Source organism: Malurus melanocephalus, unplaced genomic scaffold (genome assembly GCF_030028575.1).
Source record: "Malurus melanocephalus ecotype Western Australia unplaced genomic scaffold, MMel_1.1 scaffold_281, whole genome shotgun sequence".
Taxonomy (NCBI): domain Eukaryota; kingdom Metazoa; phylum Chordata; class Aves; order Passeriformes; family Maluridae; genus Malurus; species Malurus melanocephalus.
Genome location: NW_026623513.1, coordinates 903151 through 926687, shown reverse-complemented (window position 1 = coordinate 926687; position 23537 = coordinate 903151). Strand labels below are relative to the sequence as shown.

At 38.4% G+C, this 23537-nt stretch overlaps 1 protein-coding gene across 1 annotated transcript in view; it reads right to left on the bottom strand.

The window, feature by feature from the left end:
• Positions 1 to 23537, bottom strand: part of SLC9A9 (solute carrier family 9 member A9) — a 123057-nt gene that overhangs the window by 55232 nt on the left and 44288 nt on the right. Inside the window, exons 7-8 of the mRNA XM_057376543.1 lie at positions 3735 to 3873; positions 2783 to 2888 (exon numbers count right to left, since the gene is read on the bottom strand). Of these exons, the coding sequence (XP_057232526.1) occupies positions 2783 to 2888; positions 3735 to 3873 (245 nt within the window). The remainder of the gene's footprint in view (positions 1 to 2782; positions 2889 to 3734; positions 3874 to 23537) is intronic.

Sequence of the window (23537 nt, the reverse complement as noted above, 5' to 3'; positions counted from 1 at the left end):
AAGACTGGAAATAATGGAGTGTGGATTAAGAGCTGAGTGTGTTCTGAAGGATGAGTGAGCTCTTCCTGYGCTCCCTGTGCCTTCTACAACAAGTGAAGGTGTTTTGGGCATGGCCCACCTGTGTGGGGTCTGCACACAACAACAACTGCATTTTGCACAGATTTCCTGAGTGTGGGTATGGGAAATCACAGCTGGACCAAAGGCAGCTGAAAATTTCTTAACCAACAGAGCATTTCTCYTGCTGAACTGGGAGTTTAAAATAATATTTTGAAAGGATGGAAGTTGGAACTATTTCAGAGGAAACTGAGACAAGAAAAAGGCAACATCAAAACTGGTTAAGCCAGACAACTAAAGGGTAATGTCAGCACAGTACTAATAATGTAAATGCATTTATAAAACACAGCTTTGAACTTCTGTAGCCACAAGAAAGGCTCCATGATTTTTTCCATAGTAACAGCTTCTGAGAAAAACCTGTTACAGAAACTAAGTGACAAAGATTCAACTGATTAAACTTTCAGGATTAAACTTTGCCTTCTCACAGCAGTGTAATTAAACAATTTCCACCTGAAACTCAGAAGCCCTGAAAAAATAACCATGAAAAAAATGCTAGTGACAGACCTAAAAGAGCTTGATACTTTTTATTGGAATATATGTGCTGGTGAAGTAATTATCTTTCCTCCATCAGTTCCTTTTTTGACAAGAATTAGCTAAATTTCCCAACAATTTTCTATATTCTCCCTTAAGTTGAAACTTTCCTTTGGTTCCATTCTCTTCCTCTGTCTCTGTCCATTTCAAATTCCTTACCATGGCTACCAGCACCATCTGTGGTGTTCAATAATTAAGTCTTTTATTTCAGATATTTTATATATTACAGCAGAAAAGACCAATGAAACACTCTTCAGGGTAACTATCAGGAGAGCCTGTGCTGTCCATCATCACGTTTGCTGTATGCAAAARAGACACATGCCAATTATTTTTGTCTGGACATACAGTCTGTTCTGTTGCCTGAGAAATGGAAATTACCTTTGGTGCAGCACCTGAGGCTCTGAAAGATAATAGGGTTTCCTTTAAAAATCTGCTTTTGGTGTGTAATGTATAATCAATTGTTCAGTTGCTGAAACATAGCATCCTTGTGCTCTGTGAGGAATGCATTTTAAAACAGTCCTCACTTGGAAGTCATTGGATTAGGAAAGCAGTACCTCAGTAGGAGCAAGTGATCAATGATCATCCTTCTTTGCTTCCATTTTTGTGTAGTATTCATGCCACATTTTTAACAACTTGTTGAGTCTAACCCCAGGCAGCAGCTTAGACTCCCACAGCTGCTTTTCCCTCCCTCCATCCTCGCTGGTGGGATGAGGGGGAGAATGACAATGGGAAGAGTGAGAAACCTCCTTCCTCCAGCTTTAATTGCTAYGGAATGGGTCAGTTGGGATCAGCTGTCCTCGCTGTATCTCTTCACAACTTCTTGTGCACCCTCAGCCCTGTTTTGGTGGGGTGGGTGAGGAGCAGAAAATCCCTTGGCTCTGTGTAAGTGCTTTTCAGTGATACCTGRAATATCCCTGAATTATCAACACTACTACAGTGAGAATTAATGCTACCCTTGCCCAAACCAGAACAGAGCTGTTAGGAGACAAAATGGACTTTTATTCCACCTGGTATCTGATTTTCTCATRTAATGAAATACCACTTTTGTTCAGTTCATGTGCCTCTGTTTTTATTCACTGGCCTGAAGAATTTGGCAGTAAACAGGATGCAAAGCTGTATAATTAGTAAGGCAAAGATGCCAGAAGGTGCAGATGTTAATACCCATTCAGAAATAGTTTGATTGTGTGGCTGATATTAAAAAAGTAACATGCTGGCTCCAGAGAACTCAGTAAAAATATAACTGTTAATTTCAAAAGGCTTTGAACAATTTTGAAAATAAATCAGCATGGGCTGCATTGCCACGCCATTAAGCATTTTTCTTCTCCTGATTTTCCCTGACATTAATTAGAGCACTAGATTTCAGGGGTGACAGCCTTGAGARCATTAAAACAATCAAGGTCATACAAACTTTGTACTTCTGAATCACACTATACAATAGRTTGCCGTGGAGGTAAACTAGATCCATTTACAATTTTTGCCTMAACTTCTGTGCACACTTTAATGGATGCCCTAGGTATGTAATTGACTGATTGTGCAATTTCTTTCCTGGCATTAATGAAAAAACAATCAGACCACACATCTTTCTACCTGTCACTGGGACACAGCTGTGTCTCTGCTCTTGCTAAAGATGTTCCTGTAGGTGCACTGAGCAAGATGACCTTTCATTTGTCTAAGTACGGAGGTGGATGCAACCCACTGGCCTTGCTCTCTGTTTATTATTGATAATTATTCTCAATTATTGATAATTGAGAAAAACGAGAAGGGCCCATGACATGCAGTGTGCAGAGGAGCACAGGGTCTCTGGTAATAATGGCACTGCCTATTAGTTTCCTTGTCCTTACTGCTATCTGTGGTCCCATAGCTGGCCAGAAAATAGGGGGATTAGCAGTGGGACTAATAGGGATGGGGAATGTAGGGAACAAGGACTGAGCACTTGAGCCTGATCTGTTATGTCTTTGTGTGGAAGAACTATTCAATGTCACTACAGATTTGTTCTTAATGAYGAAACATTCTTCAATATAGCAACAGCCTTTTAGAAGCTTTACATGTGATATCATGCCTAAAATAGACTATGCATTTTACCCACAATAGAGGCATTTTATAAAACTGCTTTTATTCAGTTAAATGCAACACTTACCTGTAAGCCCAGCGGCTTCTGCTGATAAGAAAGCACTCCAGGATAGGAGGAAAAACAGACCTGTCTCCAACATKGGAAACTCACACAGCTTTGTGAATTTTGTCAAGTGCTAAAAGATTACTAAGGAAAAATAAAAACCCAACTGTTTTGTAAGCTAAAATTACCCCCAACCTGATAAAGGGTGAAAGAWAGCAGGCAAGCAATCTCCCCCACCATACTCATCTATACAAATTGAATTTAGGAAAAACTGCACAGTTTTTAACTTATCTCAAGGAGGAAAAATCCAGAACAGGTTTCAAAGTCAGCTATTTTAAGTACTTTTATGGAGTTTGAATTAATACCTAGTCGGTTGCATTTGATATTCTTTTTTTTCCCAGAAAAAAGAAAAAGGAAGAAATTTTGTCCAGTTTTATAAACAAGCTGGCATTTGTTTACATTTGCTTGAATGCAAGAAAGATCAAAATCACTGATCTTTCCACAGTAGCATTTTATATGAACTGTAAAACACAAGAAAAAAATGCAGGGCAACAGACAGACCTTTAATTTCTCGCTTAGTTAAACTGGTGAACTTGTTGGTCACACTGAGATGGTGTAGTGTTTCCCTTGTATTTTTATATAATTGCTGCTAGCCAGAGTTCATAAATAAGTTGCTGCATTCAATAAATTCATGTTTTAGCCTCAAAATACTTCAAAACACTTGGCTTAAATACAATTATTTGCAAATAAGAAGATAAAGGCCAGAGTCTTGCCTAATGTTAAACATAAAAAAAGACATTTATGGATTCTGACAAATAACGTCTTCTGTCAATTTATGGTTTGTCTGTTTGTTTGCAAAGACWTGAGCCCAGAGTGAAAAGCTTCAGGCCCAAACTAAAGATGGTCACTCTCAGATATTTCATGCTTTTTCCAACAWATCTAGATTTGCTCCCTGAAAACAAACTATAAAGGATATTAAAGCTGTGATGACACCATAAGAGGATCCCATGGCAAATGATCCAGCAAAGATTCCCAGAAAATTTCCCACTGACTGGAARAAAGCGGCAGCATCAAAAGCATTAGGATTCACCTTAGGACTGTAAATGGATATTGAGCTGAAAAGAAAACAAAGGGAGGGGGGGGGAGAGAGAAAAAGGAATAAAAAACTCAATCACATTGTAACAGTTCTGGAATATTATTTGAAAATAAGCAGTTTTAGGCACTGAAAATGTAAACAGGGCTTCTCTGGGCTAATAGCAGATGAGAACAAAGCTGCTGGAGACTGGGAGGAACCGATTTATTTTCAAGATATCACACTGGAAATAGTCTACTGCCAGTCAGTAACACTTTGATACTGGAAGTGCCATAAACAATATGGTTTCCAGGCCAACAAAACAATAGAAGATAGGTGTATAGGAAAACTGCAGGGAAGATAGATAACTTTGAATTATTTATTGGCCATATGTCCTCAGAGCAGTTACATATTCAGAAATATCCTTGATAAAAAGTGCAGCTTTRTGGCTGAGGTGACACAAATAGATGACACAAATCACAGCAGGTACAGCAWTTTTGTCACAAACCACCAAGTAATTCCCTTCTTGGTGTAACCCTCCATAACCAGAGCTGGAGCCACAGCAAGAGCTCATTGAGAGGAAAGTTTGTGCACAGAATGAATGGTGTACACAGAAAGAAACTGCTGCAGCTGTTAAAGGTCTTAGATTGCTGATCGGTATTTCAAGAATTAAAAATTTAGGATTTTTAAAAAGTTGTATTTTAAGCTTTTGCATCTTAAGAATGTGATCCTTGTGGTCTGATGTTTTTAATTTTGGAGATAAGGCATAGAAGACATAAGACATTGAAGTTCTGCATGAAGGATTTTATAAACAGTTGCACTGAAATAACATGAAAAGGTGAAAACAGTTCTCATGCTTTCAGTCTGCAAAAATGGTGCAAGGATTCTCAAGGCATGTGGTGGAGCACCACTAAATATGAGGGCTGAGTGCTCATGTACTACAACAGAARTAACTAAGCACTAAAATCTGTTATCTCCAATTAAGCTGATTAACACTGCCACAAAAACAGTGAGGATGACTTTTTACTAAGTATGTTAATCTTAAGGCAAGAAAAGTTGTCTTTGTTAAGACTGGTTAGGATTACAGTTTGCCCTCAAGTTTACCAACAGGTTTCAGGTATGAAGAAAACTAGAAGCAAAAATCCTATTCTTGATGTGGTTATTTCAGGAACAAATATGAAGTGACTCATTCTCACTGTGATATTTTTCTACTCAGTATGCSCCCCATGATTTTGTACAAGCACCATAACACAAAATATGCTCATTCTGCTAACTGTGGTTTCTGGTCTACATCTTTCCAAAACTCCTGTTTCCCTGCAGCTCAAGGAATATCTACTTTTCATTTTGCATTATTGTGTAGTAGAGCTATTTATTTTTCTGCATATGTTGCTTTTTAGCACTAACTTTTAATCCTTTCACGCATCCAAAATACACACTAATTTACCTGACAGTTTTTTCTATGTAAGCTGCAATTTAACAGAACAGGATTTTATTCCAGTACTTCCTGCCAAACCAATTATTTGACCTAAAAACAAAATAGCAAAGTTTAACRCTGGAGAGAACCATAATTAAAATTATAGTGCCTCTGCTCTTCTTCCTTTTCCTTGGAGAGCAATTCAAGAGGCCTGCTGGCATGACTTGTCCTCTCTGCTAACTGCTCTCTGTGCTCTCTGTACAAAAGGGGTTGATTGCAGTTCATTAATAAGCAGTGTGGGAGAGTTTGATACTTAATTTCAAACGGTATTTAGTTTTTAGAGGCTTTCTAAACGCTGAACTAGTTTCAGAAAAAAAAAAAAAGGGTTTATTTCTGTAAATTGGTATTGGAGGTGGATTAGGGGAGTCCTCAAAGTAAATGCAGTGGAAGACTTTTCTGAGACTGATAAATGAACAGATTTAATGGCAAAGGCCTGTTTTATCTGTCACTCATAATGAGAAAGAGAGGAGGGATAGGAATGAAAGATTTTTGTTGGCTTCTTGGTGAATGCTCAATGTGTTTATCTCACAAATGCCTGCCCCAGTCCCTTCTACCTTTCTATATGTAACCTTGGTAACCTCTACCTCTCCTTCTGGTTGCAATTTATATTAGTTTATATTTTGTTTCCAGCTCTTCTGTGTGTCTTTGACCATYGGACCATTTTCAAAACAACACTGGACAGGGTGAAGTGCTTTCACAGCTTTCAAAAATGGAAATACAGGCAATATTTATTTGTACTATATATTGCAAGTTAGGGTGGTAACTTCTGCTTGAAGCAAATAGAAGGATTAAGTTAGTGTCAGTTGTACCACATTAACCATTCCACTGCTGTCTCCTCATGTGTTAAGATCACTTTTGGATAAAAGCTCAGCATGATGAACACTTTCWTTCTACACACTTTATAGGATTCTACATGACAGAAGGGCTACTGCCACAGCAAATATCCAGCCACTAGTTGTATCCATTTCTAGTTGTATCTTAACTGATAACTTTTTACATCTTCTGTTATTCTTAAGCAAAATCTCATTTATTCATAAGATCTTTTTCTTCCTGTTAGTTTTTCCTGTCTGTGAATACAGCATAATGTGTTTTCCTCAGAAAAAAAGGAAATAAAATAGAAAGCACTTAGCACTGCAACAGAGATTTTCCAGTAATTCATGCAAGATTTTTAAGCAAAAAATCTGTTGTTGAGGTTAAATCTTGTATCCTACTTTTGTTCCTGATTCCAGAGAGTTAATGTGGCAGCGTCAAATAAAGTCACATTAATCAGCTTTGACTAGCAGATAAGCATAAAGATTCTTTGGTTTGATATAAGCCAAAGTGATGCAACACCTGTATCAGATGAATTTTAGARAAAAGCATTATGCTGAAGAAAATACACTCAAGCATCAGAAGGAAAATGTGTGCAAACAGCAGAAAATTTCTAATGGAGTTATTTAGAATCATTTATGAGAAATAACCAGTAAACAGACTGTTTATTCCTTTCCTCCARCATGGAGATAAACAGCTTTGGASTGCTTTGGAAAGATTTCTTTCCACTTGCTAAGCCAAAAGGCTTCCTTTAGTCAAGTGGCCTTCTTCCYCCTTGCCACTTCATCATATGCCATGGAATACCACACAGRAAAGWATCAAGAGCAATGTAAAGAAAATWWAAAAAAAATACCTGAAAATACAGGAAGGCCAGATGTTCCTTAAAATACCTTCATTGAATAAAGTGRGATCTCCCTCAGGTGATTAATTATAGAACTACCTGGTGATTTCATCAGCTGCTAATTAAGAAAAATAAAACAGGCCAGAAGAAGGTATTCTAGGGTTCAAGGTTGTTTTTAAGAGGGAAAGAAGGTTATTCTTCCTGAGATTATAATTGTATGGGAAAATTTAGGTCACTGAAGTGTCTTAGAAAACTTGGATCTTTCAGAGGAGTGGATTGAACCACACAATTTCTGTTCCCACATAGCTTGTTGACTATATCCTTTCCCTAAAAATGTGTGGGAAGAAAGCCAAAAAGTCAGAATTGTAATTTACCCACACATTGTGTTTGAACTGGAAGCTGAAGTGAAAGCCCATGCATGGYTCCAGACACCTACACCTTCTCTTGGCAAGCCTGAGGTTGGCAGAGCCTTCTAAGGTTTCCTCACAAAATATCTSACACAGGAAGAGCAAGTAAATGGACTATAAAGATAAAAACCAGTGAGAAAGGTTGGGATGTGACTATGCTGAACCAACAACAYGTATGAAGCAGAGAATGTTTGCAGGATATTAAGGCAAGCAGAGACACATGAGAGCAAGAAAACCTAAGGACCAGCAGAAGAAGCCAATTTTAACAGTTTTGAAACAAATACATGGAGATCTTGTGGATAAAAATTTCAAACARCAAACAAACTTATTGTATTTTTCAGCTGTGTTAAAACAATGATCAGTGCATTAAGAGAATTCTTTTGTTCAGAYTTCTGTATAAAGAAATCTGTCTCCTTGGAATTTATTCTTGACAATATTTGTAAATTTTTAGATTTTTAATGTTCTTGAAAGAGAGACTTCACAGAAGTAKAGATATTAAGCTTTCTGTTCACATAGAGCTTTATATAAGAGCTGAAAAAAMYMMMAAAAAAMCRAAGAAAGAAASAGGAACTGGTAGTYGAATTACTGCCCAAGTGGGTTTGAAMCTTCATTATGGATATCCTAAATTTTATTCTCCTTGACAATACAGCATATCATGGTTTCATTYCACTTATAGCCAAGTTTCATCACACTGCTACTAGTATAATTGCTTTGAATTCATAAAAAGGTCTAGCAGTGTTTTTAGAAACTATTTGCTATCTGGGTTTGCACTCTGTTCCTTTTTCTCTGTCATGGCTCATCTTCTTAGTCTGTTTTCTGACCTTACTTTGTTCCTTCGTAGGCTTTTCCAGAATTTCTAAAATACTAGAGGACATTTTATCTTGGTTAGTTTAAACCAAGCTAACACTGTTGTTTTATATGAGCTTTCACTGTTTTACACTGGCAACTATTTTCAGTTTTCTGCTATGTCCAGGCCTGAGCTGACAGCAGCAGCAGCTTGTCAGAGAAAACAACARATAGTTTGTGTTGTTCTAGGCTGACCTCCCTAATGCAGATCTTAGTTCTYATCTACCCCCAAACATCAGGGACTGCAGAAAAATCTGTCATTCTCCCTCCTACTCTGTCTCCCAACCCATTATCCTTAGGAAGTCTGCTCTACCTCCTTAGAGAACCTTGGAAACCATCTATCCTGGTCATCCCATTCTTACCCTAAAATTCTACTGCCTTTRCCATAAAAGGACCTGGTATCTCACCCACCTGGATAGGGCTGAGCTCGGCTTCCCTGGTGCCCAGGAAAATCTTTGCAAGTCCCTGCAGCCAGAATTGCCTGATGCACTGCATCCTTCTGACCCTGCTCAGCACTTGCTCACCTCAGGACTGCAGCCACTCAAAGAAAGAAGATGTGAGATGATAGTTGTGACAGTGGCTAATAACCTAATGGGCCTGCAGGCAGAGCAATTTCAAGTCTGACATCGTCTCTGATCTGGTGTGGAGCTTCTCTCCCCCAGTGCATCTGAGAAATGGTGTGCACTGTCATCTGTACAAGTCCTAGCTGCTCATTACCTTGTTCTAACCYGTTTTTATCTTTGACAGAAAGAAATCCTGATGAACAGCAACATGGGCTGAAAATCTATGTTACAGAAAATGAAAGCTTTAATAGTAAAATATGTTCGCATATCTCTGAGGCTTGGCATAGGAATGTTTCATTCTCAAATGACTGCTATTGCTCCTAAATGTCTAATTTTCATAAATCTATTTGAAAATATCACAGTGGCAGTGACAACTCTTTCCCTGTCCCATATCTCTGAGAGGAATGAAGCACATCAGCAGAAACCAGATGGYTGATAGTGGGTCGCCTGTGACAGCATGTGCTGCATTCTGTGTAATGTGTCTRACTGTCCTTACTTATGAGCTGATGATATCAAAAGGTACATAATTTACACATTTCTGTGCYTGCAAATATGATCCTYTCTCATTTGGATATCAGAATGTAATCCAACTCAGTGTTTAATTTCCATTCTGTTTAAACTTTGTATGAAGAAGAAATGCCTGTGTGTATCTGAAGTGATTGAAGTCTGTCCTCCCAGTTAAGGAGCTTTTAGTGTCTTCAGCAACTGAGAACATRCACATAGTGCTGAGAAAGTAGAAACAACCAWGGAAGAGATTTTTACCATTAGTGCAGGTGATGAGACCCTGGAATAAAGATTTTCTGTGAAAATTATATATCTCTCTTGAAAGTCAAAAATTGAATTAATGTGCAATTGCTAGTCAGCATAGGAAAGAGTTTAATGTGCTCCTGGAGGCCTAATTTGATGCACATCTCAGGTTTATTTATACAAAAGTGGCAAAGCATGATACTGTGGGACTTCATTTACTCTACAAACAGAGTGCCAAGAATAAAACACCAGGGCACATTAACAAGACATGACTGATGTGTCCATTAGGGGTGGGTAGGGAAGGTGGTTACTGGAACGATGAGTGGCCTTAATTAACCCCCCCTTTCTGTACTAAAATTTTTGGGATAACTCAAGCATGAGTTAACAAAGCCTTTCAACTACCCTTGTCTTTTACAATGACTTCACTGCTGCAAAGAAATTTTCCATTTTTCTGTGTCAGTTGAAGTCTACCTCCCCGTTGATAAAATGATGCAGGCTGATGGTTGCCTGCACRGAGCATTGGAACGCTGTAGCAGATTACCAGGAAATCACTGTGATTTACTGTCATCCTGCTCTAGAGGAGAAACTGCCTCAAATTACCCTTACAGTGATGAGTATCTGAAGCAACTCCACTGATTCAATGCAGTTGTTCTAGATGTACACTGGTGTTACAAAAAAAGTGGGATATGACCCARAAATTTTAAGRAAGGTTTTAAGCAGCTTGGTTAACYATGAAAAATCCTTTGCTTTATTGGGCAACTAGCAGAGATTAAACAGAAACAGTTTCYGCTAAATCTTTATGAAATAGTTATTTTCTTAGAATTACACAGCCCATGATTTTGTTCAGGAGCAGTTTAAGATTTAAGCAACAGAAAAKGATGTATATTTTATGCCAGATAACATTCGCTTCATTTAGGATTTGACTCATCGTCATAACACTGAGGAGACCCCACTAGAAAGGTGTGCACTGTGAAATACCCAGGGATGAATAGCAGCMTTTCCTTTGTAATAATTGCTGCTTCTTATCCTTCACAAATTCATTGTYCTACTCACCTTCTTCTCTTCCAGGKTTTAAACCAACTTGTCCCTGAGATTTGGCTGGTTAAACAGTACTTAATACCCTGTAATCTTCTCTGAAATCCCCTTGAACAAATGAACAAAGGAGTGAGGGCCAATATCAAAATGCTTAGCTGATCAATGGAAGAACATATACAACAGTTTCTTAATATTCAAAGGACTTTTTCTTCTGTGACCTCTGCTTATGAAAATCCCGAGACTGATGTGTTCAAGGGTGGTTCCTCCCTGTCTTTTTACAGACAAAATTCCAAATTGAGGGGAAGCCTGTCTGTACACTGCCAGTACTCCCAGAGACAGTGTGAGGAAGCTCCAAGAGCCCAGTCCTCCTGATTTTAAGAAAAGAACTGTTCTTTCACTGCATCTCTGCTTTTGTCAGTGAGACAGGAAACATCCCATTCTCACCACTGCTCTGCCAAGCCTCAGCTGTCCCGTGCAACTGCCCTGTTTGAAGTGTAGCAGTGGGTGGAGAGTTTACCTAGGAGAGCTGAAGAGGGAGGACAGAATTTGGASCATGGTACTGGGAATATGCTACAGAGAATTGAAAGGTTAAGTGAGAAAGCAGGAGAAGGAAAACTATCTTTGTGATTTCTACCAGATGTCAGTTTTATATTCTACTAGATATTATCATAAAAATATAATGTATGAATTATATGCTTTCATAGATTTTTGTCAGRCATGAGGACTAATTTTGTAAAATATACATAGATTTTTAATAACTGGAGAACAATTTGTCTATCTTCTGCTCAGATTTTTAGAGGATTTTTATTTATTTTAAGGATTAGCGTTCCCAGAAATATTGTAAAGAGATGCAAACTAAATGGTCCCGACGATTTCTAATGTGCCCATTWGATGACCCTACCTCAGTCCTGACTTGGGACACCCTAACCTTGAGATTGGTGCCAAACATCCCTCTTCAACCACATTTTGCTCAGGAAAACAGTTCACTTCTCTCAGGTAACACAGTACAGTGCACGTGCTATGAAGGGCAGGACAGATCACTTGGAACTGCTTTGTGTTAGCACTGCAAGCTGCCAGTGGAGTTTTCCTTTGCATTAGTCATTGGCACTCCTCATGGACGGGTCACATCATTTTTCCCCAGGGAAGACACACCCTGTTGTGCACGTTGTCTGTGTCTGGGCTGCACTTGAGAACATGGCTGCTATGGGAATGGGATTTTCAGAGCTCCATACCCCTATTGATTTTTCCATGTGCCCACCAAACAGATGATAATTTTTGCCTCTTGCTAATCTGGATTTGAGATGAGCCAGTAATCTAAAGAAGAAAATCTTTTTAATCTCCTGAGCTGTTGAATCCCACCTACATTTCATTATTGAAAATATTTTCTATATTTTTCTTTTAAAAACTGGAACAGCTAGGGAAAAATGACTCAGGCATTGTCTGAATGAAATGCTATCCTGATAACAAAGCTTCTCTCACAAATATTAGTTCCACCTCTATTGCTTTATAATAAATGGTTGCAGCTGTTGTCATGGCGATTTAAATTTTTAAAAATGTATCCAACTGAAGACAAGMAATGCAGCTGTTGTTATGAGAAAGTCTAAAATAAATCCAGATGTGAATTGTATGATCTAGTGTTGGCAGTAATAATGTCAGAAACAAAACATGCTACATGTTTTGTTCTCTCAATGTATTGGAGCCAAGGACAGGGACTTAAGGCTATTCTGAATTGTAAGTCTCTGTTTCTGATCCAAATATAGCAAATAAACAGAATGAAATTTCACCTTAGGAAAAGGCACTCTACTTGCTAGAARTGGTCAGCCTTGCATAGAGAATGRCAGTAATATTCTTGTAGGAGAAAGGTGGGCCTCAAGCTCTCCTCATTTACCTTTCTGCTAACATTTTTTACAGCTTATAAAAAGAGAAATCCCAGACATGGTAGAAATTTTAAAATTGCAATGTTACCTATTGCTTACTACCTTATCACTCTATAGCCYGAAGTTCTTTAACACTTTACACCTTTAAGGTTAGAACATTATAACAAAATTAACTGGACAGTGCTCTACAAAGAAATTGTAACCCAGCAAGTCCCAATACATGTACTAATGGTCATGCACTGGAAAAATTCATTGTGCTAGGAAGGTACATAGTACATTCAAGCCTCTTTTGGGATAAAAATATTTAAAGATAGAATTTCTGAGAAGRTGATGGAAGAATAAGTCCAGACTTACTTGAAAGTTAAAAAAAAAAGAGCTTGAAGTTCTATCTCTGGTAAATGCTGACAGAGAARCAATAGCTCAAGGCATGAGCAGAGAGGTGTTTGTTTAGAGGCAGAGCGTGCAGTCTGACAGGCAGTGGGACTCAGGCAGGATGGCAGATGGGCTGAGAGGTGGCTTTGCATCTGTCTTGTACCTTTTGTCCTTGCCCTGGAACTGGAAAAGGCTGCTCTGTCTGAAACCCTTCTAAACTGCAGCTGGCTCCCCACTGCCTCGGGGGTTCATTTTAGCAGCTTGGGGCTGCTGAACCTTGTGGAAATTGGTTTGCTCAAGCATTCACTCAGTGCTGATTATGRCACCTGCCAATACCTCTTGGCAACCTGGGGGATTACTGAACTTCACTCATGGTAAAATTAAACAGAGACGGAATCACCACTTAGGCAGGTAAGTTGATGTGGATAGAATTTCAGTCCTAAATTCTAAGGCAATCAAAATAGTAAAACATTCTTTTTATCCTTAAAGATTACAGCAAGAAGAGAAAACAAGAAAATACCCACTCTGACTTCCACCTTGGAGGATATTTTACTCAAAAAAATGATAAATCTGTATTTTTTGTCCTTCGTACAGTAGTGTTAAATGATAAGCCTTGCTACATAAACACATGCCAATTGAAGAATATTCTAAAAGCTAATGGGAATCTTGAAAATAATCTGGATAATAAAGTCCTACCCTCCAAATTTCCTAAATATAAATCACTTGTTCAAGGAGATCTAATACCAAATATACTGGATGAGAGTTTTTGCTTTGATAAGAATGCATTATTCATAAATACATGTGCTAAGGCTTTTGGACACATGACTGCCAGCTGATCATGAATTATTCCTCTGTGCTAAGACTGAAAGAATTAAGGAACATCTTCCTTTGTTAAAATTAAAGTATATGCCATTGGCCTACCCAATGCACTGTCTAAAATCTCACAGAAATGATAAGCAGCCAAACAAACAATTTTTTGTTTTGACTTTGTAAAGACKCCATTGATTTATGGATAAACATGTAGTATAACACATTAATTTCCACCACTTAGTTTAAAAATAAATGCTTTCCCTAGACAGGAAGTTCTATGAGGCTTAAACACAGCAATTAATAAGAGGAAAATAATTCTGCCTAGCTTCATTACCCTCATAATTACTAGAACGTAGGAGTCTTGCCTCAGAAACTTTTGCATTCACCTCACTCTAACAAAGCACAATGAAAACACTCTCCAAGCTATGGACGAAGTTTTGATAACACCAGAAACAGAGTGTAAAACTGTCARCATCCTATAATGAGAGTTTAGAAATAGCTTTACCCTTACTCTCTAGGAATAAAAAGACTGYAATAAGCAAGATGTACACTGTTAAATGATTCAGGAGGCTGGAATTTTCTTCAGGARTATTTTCATTTAGGTGTAACCCTCTCCCAGTGTGTCTGAGGCAGGAGCAGCAGCCTGCTAGGCATCCATTATTTTCATTTTTCTCACTATCGTTTCTGACTGTGCTTGCTACAGATCAGTAGAAGAGTGTAGAAAGAAAAGTTAGATTTCTTTTAAGTTAAAATAAAATAAACATTAAATGAGTGGGATAGAAAGTGAAAATGCTTTAAACTTTGAAAATTGTATCACTTCTGTGACGCTTTGTAATGGATAAATTACTAAGGGAAAAATGCGAATATCCATTTGTTCAATGTATTGTTGGGGTGCTACTTTGTTCAAAGTTTTAATCATMTTTAAGCCTTCCTTTTTAAAATCCAAATCCTAATGTCACTGTCTCCCCAGAAACGTGCTGAAATTTCATTAGGAATCCAAATAGCATACACATATGCATATTACATTCAGAGCATGTAGATCATTATAATTAGCAATTAGTTAGGGAACATCAAAGTTCTAAATGCGTTAAGGGCAAACTGATAACAAGACTGGATGTCTTTCCTTGGCACAATGATCTTTACAGGGAATGTCCACCAGTCCCTTTGCCCTAAGCACAGTGGAAATGAAGCAGCTCTGTCACACTGAGCTCTCTCAGGGCCACTTGCACAATTTAGTATTTCGTGTCTCTGTCACGGCTTGTGACTTCACCAAAATGCCACCACTGAGAGTACACATGTTGTGTTTGCAGTTTCCATTAAGAACTTTTTTTATTTTATTTTTTCTTCCCTAAATTGGCATTCTGCAGAGCCAGTATAAAGAGAATACCTTAATGCTTATCTTGGACACAAACCTTACAACCACATAATTAGAAAGATTTCTCACTGTACCATTTTGAAATTCAGACTTGTCATTTTAAGGGGAGGAAAGAGGAAATTGCCCATCTGTTTCTTACATCTCTTTCGCCCTTGTGAAAAAGTGACAAAATTATGCAAATTTTTAGAGGTTTCTGAAATGTTTAGTTGACAAATTTCAGTGGAGATCTGATAAACTTCATCAACTAAAAATTTTCCAAGATGTCATTTTTTAGGCATGTACCATCTAAAACTTCAATATGTTTTTTTCCCCGTAACCGCTTCTCCCCAAACTCAGCCAGCTGCTGTCCCCAGCCTTCAGAACTGACCCCCATCATGTCCCCTCCTCTTGTCCTCACTACCTCCTCTGCTTGTCACCACTTCATAAGGATAGTGTAGAGGTGTTTGCACCAGRAATGACCTCAGGGTCTCTCTTGGCTTTAGGAAAGGGGGCTGGGTTAAGAGTTTACAGTCCTAGATTGACTCCCGAAATAATTTCTTTCTTTTGAATATTAAGTAAGAAACTGCTGTATATGTTCTTCCATGGGAGATCCAGGGACTGGTGAGTGCAACAGAAGTGATGGAGGAGATCATGCCATTGAGGGGAACGGATACAGCAACATAGAGATGGTGACCATTGTCTTGTGTAAAGGTAAAGGAGAGGGAAGGAATCAGATTGAGACCAATAGAAAAGGAGGTGGAAACAAGGAAAGAGTGGAGCTCTGTAGCCATTGGAAAAAATTCTGAGAATGGAAATTTGCTGAGTGTCATCATTTAASTAGCTGTGAAGTGCAGTAACTAGASGTTTGCAGTCACTCCTGCTGTGCCTGGCACTGAAGGAAGGCAGCTGATGCTTCTGTTATCAATTATTCTCTTTGCTCAAGTGACAAAAGTATATCTGGAAACCATTAAAATTCCTCATCCAAAAGGTGAAACACGCACACTGAAATAATGTCTTGGATACGGAGAGTGGGAGGTTTATGTGTATGAAAAAATAAACATAAAAATTACAATAGATTAAAATGTTTACAAAAGGTGCCTTTCAATTCCTCCTTTGTAAGATATGAAAATTTTAGGGCATTTTGAGTACTTGACAACRCTTGCATTATTTTGATGTGCTTTATGGATAGTTCCCCATGCACACAGAAATATATATRTTTATATATGTTTGCACATATGCACATGCAAAAGAATTTTATAGATAGTTATGTCAGTTCTAACAGCCTCAGTTGTTTAAGGATTTGAGCATTAAAAGATCAAGGGCTGGGGTTGCAGCAGGAAGCAGTTTACCTGATACTGTTGGTAAAAAAAGTAAATTCTTAGAGCAGGTCAGAATGATGAAATTCAAATTGAACTGTAACACAGAGCTTCTGGAGGGGTTCACAGGGGAATCACAAGAGACATCAGTCTTTCCTAGTGTTCCTGGACAGCCACTGGAAATAGTTCATTCTCCCATAGTAGGAACGGGTTCTTCTTTCTAATCATAACCCGATCTCCACAGAATAACAGAATTCTTATGGTGTATCCTGTTGTGACAAACTCTCTCTCTCTTTGAGATAGCTGGGCTTTCCACTGGGTATTTCTGGGAAGGATTTGGACACTGAATAAGCATTGGTGGCTACCCCRCAAGTGAAATGGTGGGAAGGTCTCCCTCACCTTTCTGACACAAACTCCTCCTCTGTCTTCTCTGTCAGGAGACATAAACATATGTTGATTTATTGCAAGAACCAGACTCTTACATACAGTATTTCATCCAGAGAGAATGAAATGAMCTTTCCTTTGGAATATTTCAAGGGAAATAATATCAGTGCTATCATTTTAAACTGAAAGGGAGTTGTTTCTGTAAGAAGAATTAGATTCTGTATGTAATTATCTTGCTCTCAGAAAAAAAATCTGTCTTATTCACTACAGAAAKGTTATTTGGACAAGAAAAGACATCTGGAAGAGCTCAAAAACCAGGCTGACTCGTACCACTGTGTACTTCAGTCCTGAAGAGTTCCCAGTAGAAATCTTTGAAATGAAGGAGCTTTGATGCCAGTTTGGTCATTTGCAGGGAAAGTGTAGCTAAATAATTGCCACTCAGGTGTGATTTGCAAGTACTGCTAGGAGCGTTCTTAATTTTGAGCTTAAAAACTTGTCTGTCTGTTTGTGTTTCAGTGGACAGAGATACCTGCAGCTACTCTGATWTGATTGGGTCTGACAAGTACAGACATTCCCAGCTGATCTGAGCTAAGTTATATCTTCATCCATCCCTGAGGGCAATCTCCATAGCTCTGCTCACTGAAATCTACTCTAGTTTAGCAGTCTGCAACTGAAAGCTGCCTGTTCAAATAACCTGCAGAGACAAAGCAGTGCCAATTAGAGAACTGTGGTGGGCTGACCCTGKCTGGATGACAGGTGCCCATCCAGCCACTCTGTCACTCCCTCCTCTGCAGGATGGGGTGGGGACAAGAAAATRAGATGGAAAAAAGCTCAGTAGTGAAGATAAAGGCAAGTTAATAAAGCAAAAGCTGTGAGTGAAAGCAGAAAACAGAAGTTTTATTCTCTGCTTCCCATCAGTGGCTGATACCTGGCCAGTTGTGGCAGTTGCTYTGGAAGATAAATGCAGTAACATTTATCTGCCCCTTCTTCCTTTCTCTTAGCTTTTATTGTGAGCACAACACATGGTCTGGAAAATCCCTTTGGTCASTTTGGGTCAGTTGTCYTGGCTGTGTCCTCTCCCAAGGCTTTGCCCACCTCCTACCMCTGGAATGCTGGAGAGACAGTGCTGATGCTGCAGCCAGAGCCCTGCTGGGTTATCAACACCTTCCCAGCTCCCAGGGCAAAGCACAGCTCTGCCAGGGCTGCTGKGGGGAAATGAACTCCAGCTCTGACAGACCCAGCACACCAGTGAGTAGGACCTTTATATGTATTACATAGATATATATTTTGTAATATAAACCTAATATATATATATAAACTAGATCCTAAGTAAAATTTTAATTTAGCACTAATATTGGAAAAAGGGATATGAAATACTGAAATGTGAAAAAAATGAGTAATGAGAATTACCTCCTGAAACATTCTGTTCCTAGTGCCCATTTTCATGCTGAAATTCCAGCTTTAACAAGCATTACAGAAAGTCAGCAGTATTTTTTCCTCTGATTTAAGCACATCTCTGGTCTGTACAGTAAAGCTCGTGGAGGAAAAAAGAGATGAAGTTTTATTAAGTAAGGTCATAAACATTTTATGTGGGATTTCCTCTATTCTGGGAAAGAAGCTCTTTTAAAGTTCCTGCTAATAGCAAGTTTGGTTAGTTTCCCAGTGCTCACATCTCCTATTCCAGATGGTCAGTGACGTGAAACTCTAATTATCATCAACAAAATAAGCTGGGACTAAACCCTTCCTCAAAGGTAAAAAGAGCAGATGGACAGCCATAATTTCATTATTATAGAAATAATAGAGAAAGAGGACTTCTTATCTACCTTTTAAAATCACTCATTAACTTGTTACACAATTAACTCCTTGCTCCATTAATTTATAAATTACTCTGTTACTTCACTGGTTGAATGGTTGCTTGGTATATAAGCCTTTCCAACAATATTAGGAATAGTAGCCAAATGCATCTTGTCTAAGGGGAACCAGTAAATAAAATGATTGGGTTCAGCTTCCATCCAGCATTTCATTTGCTTTCAGGTTTTCAGGGGATTCTATTTGATTCTCCTCCACAGTGTTACAGACATYCCTCTTCAGGAATCTCACTGGGAATAAAATCACAAATAGTATTTATCTGGACTGAGGCAAGGCCTGTATCCAGAGATCCAGTTAGTCATTTGTCCAGAATTGTAGCTCACAGGCAGTGAAATCCCTAAATATTTGCCAAGGATTCAAGGTCATGCAAGTCAGTACCATGGAGCAACTGTGCCTGTGCCTSTGGGGTTCCAGTGCTGGTTTTACTTTGAGCTGTGATTTCTAGGTCAGGTTTTGCAAAGGCAATCCCTCATCTAAACCTGCCACTGCTCAAACTGAGCTCATACAGGCTTCAGTCCCTCCAGTCTGCCCAGCCCATTAATATAAAAAAGAGCTACAAAGAAATGGTCTGGGAATGACCCCCTGTATTTCTGRCAGAATCTCATTCCTTTTCTGAATTCATATTCACTGCCTGATTGCAGCAYGCCACTCTTTAGAATTGGCTGTCCTAATTCCTTTCATGCTGCCAGTTTTCTWCAGTTCAGGAGCAGATTTTGATGTACTGCTTAAGCATTTCAACATAGACATTTATAACAAAACAATATAAAACTGCAAAATTGCATCAGAGAAAAGAGAATCAGGTTTTCCTCTGCATCCTTATGAGTAAACAAGATTTTCTTCCCTCTAAAGAGTCCTAGCTACAGGTTTATGTATCACTGTCATGATCTGTAGTTATACAATGTGCCTTATCTTTGTTTCTTGCTTCTTTTACCTAGCTATGCCTACACCATGCCCATTTGTTGCTTTCCCCAGCTCATTTTCTTACATCTTTATTTCATCATCTCAYACTTAGAAATTGATTTTCTTTAAGTGGGAAAATGTTGCAAGTGTACTYTTCACCTTTCTGTCACCTATCTGATGGCACAGGTGCTTTTATTTCCCTCTTTCCTTCCTGAAAAGGCTCTGTGCACACTTAGTACAGAAGTTGGCAAGGAAAGAGGCTTTTATCATTTTGAAAAAAAATTTCTAGGCTGAAGAGTTTTATGTGTAGGTACACTAAAGCCATTAACTGTGTGTACATAAGGGCCCACTTATGGATAGAAGTGGTTTTTTACACTTTCTTATGTACTGATATGACTAGGATGTGGGAATAACATCTTGTCTGCACTCAGATACATGTTGAAAATAAATAGAACTGAAATGAGTTTCTTTTTTACTCCAGTGGCTGAGATAGTACAATAAAAGACATGAAGAAATTGCATGAATGCAGGGTTTTAAAAGTGGCTAAAAAATAAGTGTTATAGAGAAACCAGCATTCTTTTTTTTTTTTTTTTTTTTGGTGATGACTCGATACTGATGCTATCATACCTTTTGCCATTTGCTAATAGTGCCTAACAAATCTCAGCATGAGTTAAGGGATTCAGGCTGACAGAACTCTCTGTGTTCTTAGACTGAATGAACTCACAGGTACATATAGGTGGGGAGGAAACTGATACAAAGGATTAGTTAAAAGGCTTTGTTTCTTCATTGATACACATAAAACAAAAGGTTTTGACATATATCTATGGAAGCCCATGAAGTCACTTTTAAAGGCCACTTTCTGAATATAACTGCAGTTTGAGGGAAAAATACGATGTGAGAACATTCAGCWGTCTTTCCTCTGCACAATTTGTTATTCAGTGTACTCAGGGATCAAAGTGTGGCAAAAACTATACAGAAAAAATGCTCTAAAAATGGAAGGGCAAAGGATCCAAATTAGAGACARTCCATGACAAAAGAAAAAAGAAAAATATAATCATAAAGGGAGCTTCACATCTACTGAGATATGCATCAAGGAGACACCCATCATAGTTTCAAAGCCAATGTTATTTCCTGYAGCTCCCAGCTCCCAACTTAATTATTCAGCAGCATAGTTACAATAKCTGTTCTTGTCCTTTGCAGAACTGCTGATTTTAATATATAATACACAAGGAATAACAATTAGAAATTGTGGGAAATAGGAAAGCAGCACTTGCACATAATGGACAATAACCTCACTGGGCCAGTGACCACATGGAACATAGACTGAATATTTGTAACTATATTTGATGTTTGTCCAACGTCTGTTTCTTCAGTCTCTGATTACATTTCTCTCCTGTGAATGCTACCTTCAYGTTCAATGACATAATAACAGAGTTAAACCCACCGAAATACTAACAACACAGGGAAACAAATACATAGAACCAGAAAGGTTTAAAGATTCTTATTCATTTTCTAATAGAGGTCCATGGTATCACAAGAATTTCTTATACTTTGAAAATATCTAAATTGTACTAAAATTAGTAATATGATGATTGCCTACCATTAAGAATCACCAGTGTGTCAGAAGGGATTCTCTTGTCTGCCTAAGATAATTATAGGCATCACTGTCTGAGAAAACACAGCCTTAGAGGGTACTAAGCACAAACTGAGCTGAACTCTGGCTTCTGAGTTATTCCCCCTGGAAATTGATACTGTTTTTCAATAAATTTATTGCCTTTTCAATAAATCAGGCACCGTTGCCATTTTATTTTAGCCCTAAACAAGCTTTCAAGACACCTTCTGCCAAGAAAGAATGGTTTGAGCATGATATTAACTTTTATAAGGTATGACTGGACTAGAATGAAAGTATTTTTTGATCAAAATAGAGTTAGGCTATGACCTGCATTGGTATATGTTCATCCTGGAAATATTTATGTGGAACCATGAAAATACTTTCAGCACGGTTTTTCTCATTCAATATTCTGGGAAAGAAAGTGTATAGGAAATATTTGTGGCATAATTAGTCACATGGGCTTTTCTGAGTAAAAGCAGATATGTTTAGTCATCTAACAAATATTGCCTCGTAAGGCTCTGCTATAATTTTTCTTAAATACTTTGAATTCTTGATATTTATTTTCTGTGAGATTTCTCACAAACTTTTCATTTAAGGGAGAATTTTATCCTCATAATGAAAAGTTGCAAGGAACTCTGGAAGTTATTTCTATAGGAGAAAATCCTCGTTACATCTCCAATGCCCTTGCTTAGAGAGGCCCTTGTGTGTGTGAGCTCTCCCAGACACACAACAGCTTGTCAGCCTTCCTGCAGCCACTGCTGTCAATTTGAGTCACAGTGATCCCTCCTGCACAGATTATCTTAAAATAGCACAGAATAAATGAAATCTTGCAATTATCMCAAACACCCAGGTGTTTGGTATGGCAGGATGGCCAGAGGAGAGTTGTTAAATTGGAGAAATTGTGTCCTTGATTAGGATTTTCTGAGGGCAATGGCCACTGTCTGCACACACTGTTGCAGCAACACACAGCTCCTGTGACTTGCTAAATCCACAGGAAAAATGCAGGGTAGCTGGTCCTGCTGCTGTCCTGCTTAAACTAAATGAAAACAGCACAGGAAAAAATAGAGATTGGAGGGAGAAGCAGAAGGAAAGGAGAGAGATCAATCTAAGCCCTTGTTGGCAGATAGCCATACTGCCTTCACCTTGCCAAATTGCCACCTCCAGCCATAAAGGCCTTCTCTATTTTCTCTTCCTGCCTTTCCTGCAGTGAGTCACTCCTGCAGACAATATCTTATTTACTCTGTTAGATAATGAAAGACAAKGTGTGTTTTCATATTCTGTTTTTGTGGTTATCATTATATAGTGTACTAAATTACTTACTGGTGCTTTTCCAGATTTGTAAACATTATTTTCACACGTTTTTAAATAGACTTCTATTGCTGTAATTATGAACATGTTGTGTTTGCACACAAGAATGGTATGGGTTACAGGAGAAAAAATAGTTGTTCTTTTGCAGTGACAGAAAAACAATATTCTTCATTTAAACTCAGGTTGGTTTAGTGGGGTGTTAATGACCTGAAGCTGACATTATTAACAGTGTATCTTTACTTAAAATGCTACAGGAAGAGCACATTGCGTTGTAGARACATCGTATTTATGCAGAAGTTGATTATTTAAGCCAGAAAGTAATGAAATATGAAAATGCTGGTGCCATATATTCACTTTAGCCTTTATGAATGACTAGAAATCAAAGTATCAGTCACACTGAATATACAACAAAATATCTCAGTTTTCCGGGGACAAGGGATTCTATAGTAAAGATTTGTAATCTCCCATGCACAGCAAGAAAACATGAGAAGGAGATAGGCTCAGGTGCATAACCTTGACTTGAGAACTGGGAAGAGCAGAGTTTAGAAACTCATGAATCATGCACTCTCCGCTGGGACTTTTCTTTTTAGATTTTGTTGAGTTGCACCTCTGGGAGATCCTTGTACCTTGCATCAGGGTGACTGAAAGCCAGAGAGGCTTCAAACATTCTGGGTTCCCTTGACTTGCTTGGAGCCTTACTGTTCTCAGTCTGGGAACCTTGCACAGAGGAAGAGTCGGAACGAGCTGAAAATATCTAGGCTGTTATTAAACAATGCCAAGGGAGAGAGATAAAAATCTCAGACTTTTTGTCACCCACATGTTTCTTTCCARTTCTAATCGCTGCTTCAATGCTTTTCTGTCTTTTCTCTGACCGAGTTGTCCRGTCTTTGCTCAGTTTTCCTTTTGAGCATTTTATTATCTGATGTAGCAGAGGCTCTCCTCAGTGACACATTCCAACCCCAGCCCCTGGATGTGACAGCCAGGCTGTGTCTATGTGTCTAATCGGGAACTGCTGTGCTCAGACACTTGGCTGTGTTTGAAAATAGTGCTCTTGCTCTGAAAACAATGTGAGGAGGTTAGTGTAGGTGAATGCTACTAGACTGATAACTGGAGAATGATAAATAAGAATACTATTTCTTTTCTGTATTATGAAACAAATGTTAGGGTTTCTTTTTGGAATTC